The sequence below is a fragment of the Plecotus auritus genome (genome assembly GCF_963455305.1).
Source record: "Plecotus auritus genome assembly, chromosome: 5".
Taxonomy (NCBI): Eukaryota; Metazoa; Chordata; class Mammalia; order Chiroptera; family Vespertilionidae; genus Plecotus; species Plecotus auritus.
Genome location: NC_137776.1, coordinates 58914389 through 58929336, shown reverse-complemented (window position 1 = coordinate 58929336; position 14948 = coordinate 58914389). Strand labels below are relative to the sequence as shown.

At 41.2% G+C, this 14948-nt stretch overlaps 1 protein-coding gene across 3 annotated transcripts in view; it reads right to left on the bottom strand.

Moving 5' to 3' along the window:
- The window catches only part of LOC308249630 (CD302 antigen), a 163888-nt gene that overhangs the window by 38671 nt on the left and 110269 nt on the right, over positions 1-14948 (bottom strand). For 2 of the 3 annotated variants that reach the window (XR_013960745.1, XM_080671212.1), the window contains exon 1: positions 14077-14216. The exons of the other annotated variant lie outside the window; for it this stretch is intronic. Coding sequence is in view for 1 of the 2 variants with exons in the window: in XM_080671212.1 (XP_080527338.1) it covers positions 14077-14143 (67 nt within the window). In the remaining variant the exon portion in view is untranslated. Of the gene's footprint in view, positions 1-14076; positions 14217-14948 lie in introns of those variants that run through there. 3 annotated transcript variants of the gene reach the window in all.

Below are 14948 nucleotides of genomic sequence, written 5' to 3'. Positions count from 1 at the left end.
CCCTTTCCCCCTGAGAATTATCAGTCCACTCCCTTTCTATGCCCCTAATTCTATTATATTCACCAGATTATTCTGTTCCTCAGGTTTTTAATTCACTTGATTTTTAGATTCACTTGTTGAGAGATATGTATTTGTTGTTCAAAATTTTTCTCTTTACCTTTTCCTTCTTCTTCCTCTTCTTAAAGAATACCTTTCAGCATTTCATATAATACTGGTTTGGTGGTGATGAACTCCTTTAGCTTTTTCTTATCTGTGAAGCTCTTTATCTGCCCTTCAATTCTGAATGATAGCTTTGCTGGGTAGAGTAATCTTGGTTGTAGGTTCTTGCTATTCATCACTTTGAAAATTTCTTGCCACTCGCGTCTGGCCTGCATAGTTTCTGTTGAGAAATCAGCTGACAATCATATGGGTGCTCCCTTGTAGGCAATTAACTGTTTTTTTCTTGCTGCTTTTTAATATTCTCTCTTTGTCTTTTGCTCTTGGCATTTTAATTATGATGTGTCTTGGTGTGGTCCTCTTTGGATTCCTTTTGTTTGGGGTTCTGTGTGCTTCTTGGACTTGTAAGTCTATTTCTTTCACCATGTGGGGGAAGTTTTCAGTCATTATTTCTTCAAATAGGTTTTCAGTATCCTGCTCTCTGTCTTCTTCTGGCACCCCCATAATTCTGATGTTGGTACGCTTGAAGTTGTCCCAGAGTCTTCTTACACTATCTTCAACTTTTTGGATTTTTTTTTCTTTTTGCTTTTTCGGTTGAGTGTTTTTTGCTTCTTTGTATTTCAATTCTTTGACTTGATTCTTGTGTTCCTCTAGTCTGTTGTTGGGTCTCTGTATAATATTTTTTTTATTTCAGTCAGTGTATGTTTAATTTCTAGTTGGTCCTTTTTCATATCTTCGAGGGTCTCGTTATATTTATCGGCCTTTTCTAGGATATTCTTGAAACGCCTTATAACCGTGGTTTTGAATTCTATATCCAGTTGTTTGTTTTCCTCCATTTCTTTTGTTTGTGATCTGTTTCTTTGTCGCCGCATTTTCACTGCTTCCCTGAGTTGGTAGGGTTGGTTTGTGTGCTAGGTTTCCTATATGGCCCAGTGGGTCAGCTTCCCCAGTTAACCTGAGGTGGATAATCTTGGTGCACCCCTTTGTGGACTGTGCGTACAGCCTTGTTGTAGTTAAGTCTTGATTGTTGTTGGTATCACTGGGAGGAATTGACCTCCAGGCCAGTTGGCTGTGCGGATCAGTTGTGTCTACGCTGGGAGAAGTTCGGTGCTGGAGACAGCCTTATAGGATTAGTCTTGCCAAATTGCAAAAACCTCTGTGCTCAGCTTGAATGGGGTGGAGTCTCAGGGCGGAGCAGACAGTCTTGGCTTCCTGTCAGCCTTGCCCTTGCACGCGCATGCGCCTCCAGAACTCTGCCTTCCCCGGCTCCCGAGCCTCTGCCCGAGAGTCCAGATTCCCCCCCGTAAGAGCGTGGGTCCCCAGGGGCTTGCCTGGAACTGGGGTTCAGTGCAGTCAGAACTGGGGTTCAGTGCAGTCAGGAGCTTCCGACTCCCTTCTGCTGGGAAAGCCTGTGGCAACCTCCGCAGCCTTTGTGCACACTGGCGTGCGCGCCACCAGACCCCTGCCCGCTGGGGCTCCCCCGGGTCTCCCCCGGGTCTCCGAGTCTCCAGGTGCCTTTCTCTCTAGCTGACAGTCCAGACTCCCCCTGTATGAGCCTGGGTCCACGGGGTTTCACCCGGAACTGGGGTTCAGTGCAGTCAGACCTGGGGTTCAGTGCAGTCGGAACTGGGGTTCAGTGCTATCGGGGGCTTCCTTCCCCCTCCCGCCAGAGAAAGTCAGCCAGGCTCTCAGCCGCCCTTCCTCTCTGCACGCACAAAGACCCTTTGCCGTACCTCCAATTCTCTGTGAGCCTTCCTCTTTCCTTCTAGTTGTAGAATTTCCACTTAGCCAGGTTTCCTGTGGTTCTGGATGGTGTCCGTTCTGTCTTTTAGTTGTAGTTTTGAAATTGTTGTGCGAGGCAGCAGTTTAGGTGCTTACCTATGCTGCCATCTTGGTTTCTCTCCACTAAATATTTTTAAATTCCATTTTTTCTTTTAGCTTATTAAGTAAATTTGCTTTAATTTTATTTCTGTAGTGGGAACCCTGAAAATTACAACATGCCACCTTACCTAAATTTTATTGGTACCTAAAACAAGTTAGTACTTTTACCACTTCCTAGACCAGTGGTCGGCAAACCGCGGCTCGCGAGCCACATGCAGCTCTTTGGCCCCTTGAGTGTGGCTCTTCCACAAAATACGTGTGGGCACGCACATACAGTGCGATTGAAACTTTGTGGCCCATGCGCAGAAGTCGGTTTTCGGCTCTCAAAAGAAATTTCAATCGTTGTACTGTTGATATTTGGCTCTGTTGACTAATGAGTTTGCTGGCCACTGTCCTAGACAATGCTAGGATCTTATAATATTTTAATTTCATGGACTTCCCTTCCTTTGTGTTATTGTTTTATTACTATTTTGCATGGTCAATGTTCCTTTAGATTTAAACACATATTTACCTACTCTGTTGTTCTTCTTTCCTTCTTACATTTCTGTGTTACTAAATGTCTCTAAACTACCTTCACGTTTGAAGGATATTTTTGCAAATACAGAATTCTAGAATGGCAGCTTAACTGTCATTTATAGTAAGAAGTAACTTGATTGTTTTGACTTTGATCATTCCTATTGAGAAATTCAGTTTTGGTCCACCTGTGGCTCTTTCTGGCTGCTTTCAAGATTTTCTTTGTCTTTAGCAGTTTGACAGTGATATGCCTAGTTGTTGTTTTTTTTAATCCTGCTAATAAATCAATGTACTTCTTGAATCTGTAGCTTATTTTCATTGGTCACTTTTTGGAAAATTCTTGGCTATTATCACTTCAAATAATACTTCCACTCCATTTTCTCCCTCCTCCTTTTCTGGGACTTACATTACATAAGTATTACACTTTTTACCATGTCCTATATGTTCTCTTTGCTCTTTTACATATTTTTAATACTTGTGGCTCACTATGCTATATATACTCTCGTTCTTTCTGGTTTACTAATCTGCTCTTCAGTTTTAACAAAAATGCTGTGAAACCCATCTACTGAGTTCCTAATGTCAGTGACTTTCTAGATACAGAATTTCAATCTGTTTATATTTTTATAGATTCTGGATCTCTGGTGAAATTTTCAATCTTATTATCTGCATCCTTGAACTTATTTCAGTTATTTTTAAATCTGTTTCTGATAGCTCTGATTTCTGAGTCACTTATTGGTGTCTTTTTATTTTCTTCTCTCTTTTGGCCTGTGCCTTGTTATGCCTGGTAGTTTATTTATTTAAAATCAAATACCAGAAACTGTGTAAAATAATTGAAGAGACTCTTGGTGATGTTATTCTCCTACGAAGGAATCTGGTAGGCAGCTCAAGTATGAAGATTACCTTAATACAATCAGGGAGTGAGTTGAATTGAGGAAGTGCAATCGCCTTTGTGAAGCCCAATGCCCACGGTCTCAGTTAAAAACCTGGATCTTATCTAGATTCCCTCCTCTTTGTCAAGTTAAAATTCAAATTTTTGTCTCCTTAGACACCACGAGACTGCCAAAAACTATGCTCTACTTTTAGCTGCTTTAAATTTTGACAATTCTCCTAAGGGGAAAGTAATGCATAATATTGGGCTCAACTCTACTGCTTAGCAGTTCTCTGAGATGCAAATTTGATTCTTATATGATTTTATCCAAGTTTTCTAGGTGTTCTTAGTGGCAGCATTAATCTTGCACTCTATTACAGTCAGGAGCAGAATTCTCATTTTTACACTTTCGGAACAAGTTGTCAATAACTGTTTGTCCATCTAACCATCATCCTTCCAACAAACATTTGCTGAGTAACTCCTATGTGTCAGCTAGAATGGGCAGTGCTCAGGGGTAAGGAGAAAGGGCTATAAAGAGGAATGAGTCCCGCACTTAAAGTGTTTAGTCTGACAGGAGAGTCAGACATATAAATATGACATATATTACAAGTGTATGATAGGCAAAAATGCATAAAACTATTAAAGAATGAATAAATCATGTACGGAATAAGGGACATTTTAGAAAGGAGGCAATATTGGAGCTATGACTCACAGGATAAATGTGTTTGCTGTGCAAAAAAGGAAAAAGTGAAAGAAAAAACACACATTCCAGCACAATGACAGGCACCTAGTAACTAGTAAGGAGTCAAATATTCTTTGACCGAGTAAACTAGGCAGGTCTCTCCCTCCTCCCCCTTCTCCCATCAGATAATAGTTTCTATATTAGGACAAAATAAAGAAAACAGTCATTTCCAGATGAAACTCAAATAGAAAGTCACAGGGCAGATAATATGAATTGCAAACTTTGATTTTTATTCTTCTCCTATTTTTTCCTGTGTCCTTAAGCCTTACGGAATTTTTAAAAAATGGAAATGGGAACGGACTCCATTACAACATTTATAGTAATGACACCTAAAACACCTTTATAAATTACTGGAAGTTCTGGAACCACAGACTGACAAATGCTCTTTTGTTTTATTTCTAGTCAAAGCTACGCATGGTATTTTCTATTGGTAATAAAAAACTCAAGAATATTCAAAAAACAAAATAAATGAAAAAATATAAAAAATCAATAGATTAAATATACTGTTTACATGAAATAAAGCATGTCTATTAAGTACACAAAAATATATTTGACACCAATTACTTTTGTACATTTGTAGTTCTTATGCTTTATAAATTACTAGAGGCCCAGTGCACGAATTTGTGCACGGGTGGGGTCCCCCGGCCTGGCTGGTGATCAGGGCCAATCAGGGCCAGCTGGGTGGGGAGCGGGGGACCGCAGGAGGTTGGCTCCTGCATTGAGCATCTGCCCCCTGGTGGTCAATGCGCGTCATAGCGACCAGTCGTTCAGTCAACCAGTTGTAATGGTCACTTAGGCTTTTATATATATAGATAATGAACTCTGATATGTAAAGCATCTACTGATTAAAGTATATTCCTACTTCAGTGGCAGCTCATGTGTCAATTCTCCATGAAGCACCCAACCCTCTCCTTCCTGTAACCTGTGACTACTCAGAACTTCTACAGGACTTTGCACTACACAAAGTGTGAGAGGCCCTTTCTGGTGACAAGGATTACCCCAAATGACAGAGATTTAGTGATAGGAAAGCTGAAGCTCCCATCTCAGCAGTCCAATGAGCCTCGTAGGGTTCTTACACCAGGTCCCTGCCTTGGCTGCTGCCTAGCTGAAGGCAGTCAGCCTTTGATTGCGGTTCAATCCCATCAGGGCCCATACAAGAATCAACCACTGAATGCATAAATAAGTGGAACAACAAATCGATGTTTCTCTCTCTCCCCCTTCCTCACACTCTCTAAAATTAATAAATAAATAACTTTTTAAAAAGGAGTTACATTACCTTTTGATGACCTACACCCACACTCATATGGCACTGATCAAATCCTGTATGCCAGTTATCTGATATTGATCCTATTTTCTCAATTGGACTGTGAACTGCCTGACAACAGAGACCATGCCTTAAATTTAACTCCCCGCCCCTCCCACCATAACCATCATAGTGTCTTGTACATAACACGAGATAGTATGCAGAAAAGTGGGCAGTGCAGCATTCTGACTCAGCGTATTAGGCTATGGAGAAAAGCCTGGTTCTGACTACATAATCTTGGCTATATGTAACAACCTGCCGATGCCCCAAGTTCCTTATTTGTAAAATGGAGATGAGACCAGTACCGATCTCAGGAGGTTGTTGTGAGAAAATTGCTCTGGGGGCTACAGATTCCACAGTGAACAAAAAGGAAAAAATTTCTGCTATTTGGAGCTCATATTCTAGTTGAGGCAGATACACAGAGACAGAGTAAGTAAATAAAATAATATGTAGGAGGCGTTTTATTTTATTTCAATTATTAAATAGAAATTAAACTTTACAAAGATTTATTTTATTGATTTTAGAAAGAGAAAATGAGAGAGAGAGTCTGATTTGTTTTCCATTTTATGCATTCATTTGTTTTCTTGTATGTGTCCTGACCAGGGATCGAACCTGCAAACTTGGTGTATCAGGATGTCTCTCTAATCAACTGAGCTATTCGGCCAGGAGAAGGTGTTCTCTATTTATTTATTTATTTATTAAATATATATTTTATTGATTTATCACAGAGAGGAAGGGAGAAGAAGAGAGTCAGAAACATCGATGAGAAAGAAACATTGATCAGCTGCCTCCTGCACACCCCCCGCTGGGGACGCGCCCGCAACCAAGGTACATGCCCCTGACTGGAATCAAACCTGGGACCCTTGTGTCCGCAGGCCAACGCTCTATCCACTGAGCCAAACCAGTTAGGATGGTGTTTTCTATTTAGATGGGTTATTAGCCAATCTATTGCTAAGTAGCAAATTAGCAGCTTAAGTCAACTAAAAAGCTTTATTATTTCACACAGTTGCCCTGGGTTAGGAATTCGGAAGCGGCTGCTTAGCTGGGTGATTCTGGCCTGGGGTGTCTCATGAAGTTGTAGTCAAGATGATGGCCAGGGCCACAGCCTCCAAGAAGGCTCACTCATACAGATGGTGAGTTGGTGTTGGCTGTGGGTAGGAAGCCTCAGTTCCTCACCACATGACTTCTCCACTGGGTTGCTCAAGGGTCAAGTGATTCAAATGAGAACAAGGTAAAAGTGCAATGTCTTTTATAATCCAGCTTTGGGACTCACACTCGGTTATTTCCACAATATCCTGTTGGTTATACAGGTCAGCCTTAATTATACAGGTGAGCTATGCAGAATATGAATACCAGGAGATGAGAATCACTTGGGCCATCTTGGAGGCTAGCAACCACAGAGAGTGATAAGCACTAAGGAGAAAAGTGAAAACAGAAGCAAGTACCTTAGTGTAGGGTAGGGGTTTGGGTTGCAATCATAGAAAGGTATCTGAGAAAGGTCTTATAAAGATGACCTATAAAAAGTGATCTGAATGAGCTGAAGGAAAAGCCATGTGGATATCTGGGTCAGAGAGAGGGAATAGCAAAGATTCGCTCTGAGATGGGAGTGAATATGATGATGATAATGGTAATTATAGCAAATCAAAGAACATTGTTGAGCAATTAAATAAGCAATACATGATAAGGTCAAAAAGAGAAAAAAAAAAAAAACCATAGGCAAGAAAATGTAAAAATTGTTGATTCACTTCCTCAAACCTCTCAATTGCCTTCTCTGTAGGCTCATTTCAGCATTAGCAGAAACTCCAGCTAGCTGATTCAGCACAGAACCCTTCTTGCCATGCTCCAGATCAGAGTGTCTGCCCAGGAACAAGCTTTACGCATTGCTCAAGCGATGCAGTTTTACTTTGAGAAGAATAATGTTTGAGTAAAGACTGGATACCTCCCGTGAGGAAAGTCGGTGAGATTCCTAGACTTCATGAGCAGAAGGCTAAACTAAGACTTTTTCAATGTTAACCATCCTTGCTATAATCTTGCCTCCCTAAAATATTGCCATAAGTTTTCAGGTTCTATAAATATTTTCTATAAAATATCCTATATAATAAAAGGCTAATATGCAAATAGACCGAACGGCTCAACAACAGGAACAACTGAACAACCAGTCACCATGCTGTGCGCTGACCACCAGGGGGCGTGTGCAGAACATGGTGGGCATTGGCCACAGCAGGATGGTGGAGCAGGTGAGTGGGGGTGCCAGACCAAGGTGGGATGCTGGTCACTGTCATGGGGCGAGCTTCTGGTGGTTACTGAAAATTCTTTGCTTCCGAGTGCCTCGGTCCCGCCCGTGTTGACCTATGAACTGGCAGGTCATAGTTAGATTCTCAGTCAGGGCACATGCCTGGGTTTGCTAGCTTGATCCCCAGTAGGGGGCATGCAGGAGGCAGCCAATCAATGATTCTCTCTCATCAATGATGTTTTTCTCTCTCTCATCATTGATGTTTCTCTCTCTTTCTCCCTCTCCCTTCCCCTCTGAAATCAATATAAATATATTTAAAAAAATAATACACCTAAACCAGTCTTTAAGGATTTTGTAACTTTATAATTCTATTGATTTAACTAGTGCAGAATTTTAGGAGCCTGATGAGAAATTTAAAAGCTTGTACTTAACGTAACTCCAAATGTTTCTATATAGTTTTTCTGCCTAAAATTACCTTCTACTGAAAGAAGAAAATGGCATATCCACAGGAATATTGTGCATTACTGGCTAGCTGCCATAGAACTCTCTGTTCTCTTATGATTTCTTTTTTTAAACAATCAGGCACAGAATAAGAGGAAGTGATCCTTGGGACATACTTGTTCTGAGTGTTAACAAAGGAAAGGCAAAGATTATATATTTTTTTCTTTGTCAATAATAAGACCTTTGCCCCTCTCCCATTAAGATATGACCTGCAGTCGCTTATTGTCCAACAAGGGCAACTGTGGCAGAGACAGAGGAGGAAGAAGAGCCCTTTATCCCCTTTATTGTGTAAAGAGGAGGGAGTGGCTGTTCTAAGTCCCTGACTAATCCAGAGCCCAATATGCTGGGCTGCAAGATCTCCCTGAATCTCAAGGAAATCCAGCCTCTCTGACACTCCATCTCCTCTCAACACCACCCTTACCACCTAGTTTCCAAGGTGCCCATCTCCGCCTTGTCCCCTCACGTGCCTTCTCGGAAGAGTTGTCATGATATTTATTCATTGTATGGGGATACCAGTCAGTGTTACTCTGCACCTACTGGGTATCACTAGCCCATTTCCTTAGAGAGTCAGTTTTAAGATTTACCCTCAAAATCTAAAATAACCCACAGAAGGAATGAAATATTTGATATGTGTTATAAAAATTGTCAATAACACTGTTGCAAAACTAGTTTTTAACACATGAGCACATTTATAAAAGCTTCTCAATAATGAAAGAAGTCCTGAAATAATATCTAGTTGCAATTTCACTTTTTCATTGGAAGAAAAATAAACATTTATTAACATTTCAAATACAAAAACTATGTGAAATAATTTCCCTTGAAACATAACTGCGCCTTCCACAGGGTCATAAAAAGTCACATCAATAGATTAAGATGATTTAAAGCTATAAATTCAACTATGAGATGAGTTCATAGCAGAGGTAAAATAATTTGGAAGAAATTACAATCCCATTACCCCCTTTACTTTTTAAACCATTTATCTAAAAATGTTTTTTTATTATAAATTAGAAAAAAGTACAGAGACGTAAATCAAAACAAAATAAGCTCCACGAGATAGTAAAGTCTCTGCTATTATGGAGCTTCCTCCTAGCAAGGGGAGTGACAAGCAAGAAAACAGTGAATAAGCAAGAATGGGGAGGAAAAGGAGACATCTGTAATACTTTCAACAATAAAGATAACTTGTTGTTTTATTATTTTATTATTTAAATTTTTTCTGGTTTAAAGTATTACAGGAGTCTCCTTTTTCCCCCATTGACCTCTCCCCAGCCTCTCCCACCCCCCCAGTACATGCCCTCACCCCCTACTGTCTGTGTCCATTGATTATGCTCATATGCATGCATACAAGTCCTTTGGTTGATCTCATTTTTAAAAAAACAAGATGCATTCAGATAGTATTAAGTGTTTGAAGAAGATAAACATGGGGATATGACAAAGAATGTGGGGTGTTCAGGGAAGACCTGAGGAGGTGAACAGATATGAATGATGTGAGTTAGGGCCACTGGGAAAGGCGAGGCTGGTCTGGGTAGAAGAACCAGCAGGTGCTTGAGTCCCAGCAGGTCAGTGTGGATACACAGAATGGCAGGAAGGGTGGTAAGAGATGACAGGAGCACCTCACCTAGGGCTTGAAGGATGTGGCAATTCAAAATTAGTAATCTACATCTTTACAAATTAGTGTTTTCATATTCTTTGGGTAAATACCCAGAGAGGAGTTGCTGGATCTTATGGTTGTTCTATTCTTAATTTTTAAAGGAACCTCCATACTGTTTTCCATAGTGGCTGTACCAGTTTACATTTCCACCAACAGTGCAACAGAGTTCCCTTTTCTCCATATCCACACCAACGTGGATTATTTTTGTCTTTTTGATAATAGCTATTTGAATAGGTAAGAATGGCTTCTGATTTGCAGTTTTGATTTGAATTTCCCTAATAACTAGTAATGTTGAATATCTTTTCATAGACCTGTTTGCCATCTATATGTCTGGGGAAAAAAGTCTATTCATTCTGCTCATTTTTAAATCTAATTGTTTTTTGTTGTTATTGAGCTGCATGAGTTCTCTGCAGCATTATTTACAATAACTAAGATGTAAAAACAACCTAGGGTCCACTGATGGATGAATGAACAAAGATGTGGTATATATGTATAAAGGAATACTACTCAGGATGGATCTTGAGGGTACTATGCTAAGTGAAATAAATCAGATAGAAAAAGAACAAAAATATTAAGATTTCACCCATATGTGGAATATAAAACAAAAAAAATAACAAAACAAACAAGAACAAAAAAAAAAACCCCCAAAACAAATCCATAGACACAGACAATAGAATGGTGGTTACCCGAGGCAGAGGGGAATGGAGGGAAGGTGAATTGGATAAAAACTAGACTTTGGACAGTGAGAGCACAATAGAGTATACAGACATAAAAATATAATGTTGTATACCTGAAATTTATATAATGTTATTAACCAATGTTATTTCAATAAATTTAATTTAAAAAGTTTTTTAAAATACAAAGAGGACTGCTTCCACAAAGAGCTAAAAAAATAAAATTAGTTACCTAAATTCTGATCCATGTGCTAACCACAGAATGAGGATTTACTCTGAAATGCTTATATTCACTCATCTTATGCCATCTATGGGAAATCACTGACCCAGTAAACATGCTGATCATCTACTAAATGCAGAAAGAACTCTTTAAAAGGAATACCATAGAACCTCATTCAGGAATTTAAAGAATGTTTTGCTCACTGTGATCTCCAAGATAACTAAAAACAATATAAGAACACTTACAAAATAAATTCCAAAATACCAGAACAATAACAATGATCTCCATGTCAACATTAAATTCATACTTCATGCGGCAATACCATAGGAGCTTTTCTGTTGAGGTCTTACCATTCAGCTAAATCTGTGAAAACCTTGAAAAGCTTTCTTGACTTAGTCTTAAGCCAAATGTGATTCTTGATTTTGTCTGGATGGGAGATTTGGGAAGTATTACGATGAAAAAAATATATACATGTATACCTTTTTAGCCCTATATCATCAACATGTATGTGAATGTGTTCAGTAAACACATCCAACATACATCCCTGTAAAGTGGCACTCATGAGGTTTTCTGGTTGCAATAATTACCCTTCATCTTGTATGAAGAGAACAAGGGAAGGAAACAAGATTTCCCAGGCCTGTAATAGGTACTAGACATAGAGTTTTCACCTAATGCTCACAGTTAGCGCTATGAGGTATTATCTCCATTTTACTAACGTGAAATGAGTTGGGTAACTTGTTCAAAGCCACACAGTTTGTGTACCTAACTCCAAAGCTCATGCTCTGCTCATGCTCTTTCTAAATCAATCATTAAAGCTTCCTTACTGAGAGAAGCTGATGAATTAATGGCATTAATATATACAACACACACTTTTCTTAAGCTCTTGAAAAGCCTATTTACTGACTTTGGGTGAACACACAATACAATATGCAGATGATGCATAACAGAACTGTACGCTTGAAACCTATATACTTTTTCCAAAACAATGTCACCCCAATAAATTCAATAAAAATTAAAAATGAAAAAGAAAAGCCCATTTAACCATCTTGCACTTATAAAAAGGAAAAAGAACAAAACTTTCCTAAAATAGCTTGTGCTCTATTGATCAAAACAGCCTTTCTGAAGAGAGAGCTCCAAATCTAGGAGTTGATTTTTTTGGTAAAGTTTAACAAGAGAAGAATTTTTTAAAAAATTTCTTTATTGATTAAGGTATTACATATGTGTCCTTATTCCCCCATTACCCCCCACCTCCCATTCATGCCCCCACCCCCCTGTTGTCTGTGTCCATGGATTAGGCTTATATGCATGCATATAAGTCCTTTGGTTGATCTCTCCCCCTTACCCTCACCCTCCCCTACCTTCCCTGAGGTTTGATGTTCTGATTGATGTTTCTCTGTCTCTAGATCTATTTTTGTTCATCAGCTTATGTTATTCATTATATTCCACAAATGAGTGAGATCATGTGATATTTATCTTTCTCTGCCTGGCTTATTTCACTTAGCATAAGGCTCTCCATCTCCATCCATGTTGTTGCAAATGGTAAGAACTCCTTCTTTTTTACCACAGCGTAGTATTCCATTGTGTAGATGTACCACAGTTTTTTAATCCACTCATCTGCTGATGGGCACTTAGGCTGTTTCCAAATCTTAGCTATGGTGAATTGTGCTGCTATGAACATAGGGGTGCGTATATCCTTTCTGATTGGTGTTTCTAGTTTCTTGGGATATATTCCTAGAAGTGGGATCACTGAGTCAAATGGGAGTTCCATTTTTAGTTGAGGAAACTCCATACTGTTCTCCACAGTGGCTGCACCAGTCTGCATTCCCACCAGCAGTGCACGAGGGTTCCTTTTTCTCCGCATCCTCACCAGCACTTGTCATTTGTTGACTTGTTGATAATAGCCATTCTGATAGGTGTGAGATGGTACCGCGTTGTTGTTTTGATTTGCATCTCTCTGATGATTAGTGACTTTGAGCAGGTTTTCATATGTCTCTTGGCCTTCCTTCTGTCTAAGAGAAGAATTTTTTGACTAGCCTGAAGTATGAAGGCATGGCCACCCAGAGGGTGGGTAACCCAGGCATTTAGATGTTACCGGCAAATATGATAAGGGCATGCTTAAGGTGGGCTCAAACAGCTCCTCTTCACAGATCTCCAGTCCAGCCCTGTCTTGGGAAAAGCGAATGTGCAGTCTGAGCAGTGAGAACATGGGCACAAATTGTTTCTGCTCCTTCACGGGCATCAGACGACATAACTGATCGAATGCTGGTGGACAAAAGGTTTCAGGGAAGGAGCTTCCCGTTTTTAAGCAAGTTCTGAGCTGCTGACTCTCCTGCTGCCTCCATCACTGAGATCCTTTAAAATATTCCTGCCTGTCAGCAGGCTTTCAGCAAGAACTTATAAAATGGCAATGAAATTCGGGGAGGAGGAGGGGAGGGGTGTCACACTCTTGCATAATCATTTAATTCAAATCCACACAAATATTCACCGAGTTCTTGTTTATTTTGCTCTGTAATTCCTGGAATTGTTCCTTCTGTAGTGCTTGGGGATGAAAGTCTTTCCCCAGAGTTTACCCCAGCCACATTTTTGACATGCTTGCACAGTAAATTTGTTTAAAAAAACAAAAAACAACACAAAACCACATGTTCAACAGAATTGTATTTTCCTCAGGAGTCATTTAGGAAATGACTAATGTGTAATTTTTCATCTGTCACTTGCACAACAGCAGTCCACACTTAACGATCTTTAAATCACACGACTTAAGTGAAATCCAAGCTTAGGCTGCTCTCGTCCCACTAGGATCCAAGGGTTATCTGGCTGAACTGTTTTCCTGTTTCAACAACTTGAACACCAACCAATTGGACAAACAACGCGATGAGCAAATGAGGGCCTGCTTCCTCCCACCCCCGCCATCCATCCCCGCTGCACAGAGCTGGGGAAATCTCGGTGGCCAACTTCCCCGCTTCTCATTTCAGCCCCAAGTGGCGCTGAAACTATTCTCGTCGCGTACTCTACGTTCCTCTGCGCTCCAGTCACTGAGCCCTCCTTTGGGGTCCCCCTCGCTCCGAGTGGGGTCTGCGCCGAGGCTTGCACTTCGTCGGAAGGGAGAGGGTACTCTCGGAAGCTCGGCGACCTCTTCCCCCGGGCGCCCTCCTGGAACCCACTGGACCTGGAGGGTAGTGGGGGGATGACCGACACCCGGCCCCGCGAGGGCGCACGGGGTGGGCGCGCAGGTGAGGTAGAGAGACCCGGGCGGGACGCAGCCCCCCGGGCCGCCCAGGGACGGGTAGGAGATGGATGGTAGAGAGTCTCAGCATCGCAGGGGGTGGGGGCGACTTACCCGCGACAGCGGCGGCGGCGAGGCCCAGCAGCGGCAGCAGGACGGTGGGCAGCGCGGCCCCGGGCATGACTGTGGGTGCGGGCGCCCAGCGGCGCGTCTCGGAAATGCGGGGCGGCCCGACCCCTCCCACCGAGCGGCCCGCGGAGGGCGGGGACGGGGCTCGCCCAACCCGCGGCGAGATCCGGCGGCGCGCTGCCAGCTGGACCGGCTCTCGAAAGCAATTTTTAAAACTTTTCATTTGAATCGAATTAATTTCAGACTCTCAAAAATCTTGCAAAAATCGTACAAAAAAATTTGTCGCCCTTCAGCCAGCTTCTCTAAATATTAACATCCTATATAATGCCAGTGCCATGATCAAAGCCAAGAAAGAACGCTGGTAGAATTTCATCGATTGTTTCTCTAATGTTTTTTTAAATATATTTTTATTGATTTCAGAGAGGAAGGAAGAGGGAGAGAGAGATAGAAAACCCATGATGAGAGAGAATCATGGATCGGCTGCCTCCTGCAAGTCCCCCACTGGGGATGGAGCCCACAACCCAGGCATGTGCCCTTGACCAGAATGAACCTGGGACCTTTCAGTTCGCAGGCTGATGCTCTATCCACTGAGCCAAACCAGCCAGGGCTCTCTAATGTTCTTTTTCTGTTCTCAAATCCAGTCCAGGATCATTCATTGCACAGACGTGTTATGTCCCCTGGGTCTCCTTTAATATGGAACAGCTCCTCTGTTATTCTTTTCTCTCTCTCCAGGTTTTAAAACGTTTTATTTGCATACTAAAAATATTGCGAATTCCAGTAATTAAAATCATTTTAACAACAACCACAAAAAATGGCACTCTGATTACATTGCATCTTACAGCTTGCAGGACACCTTG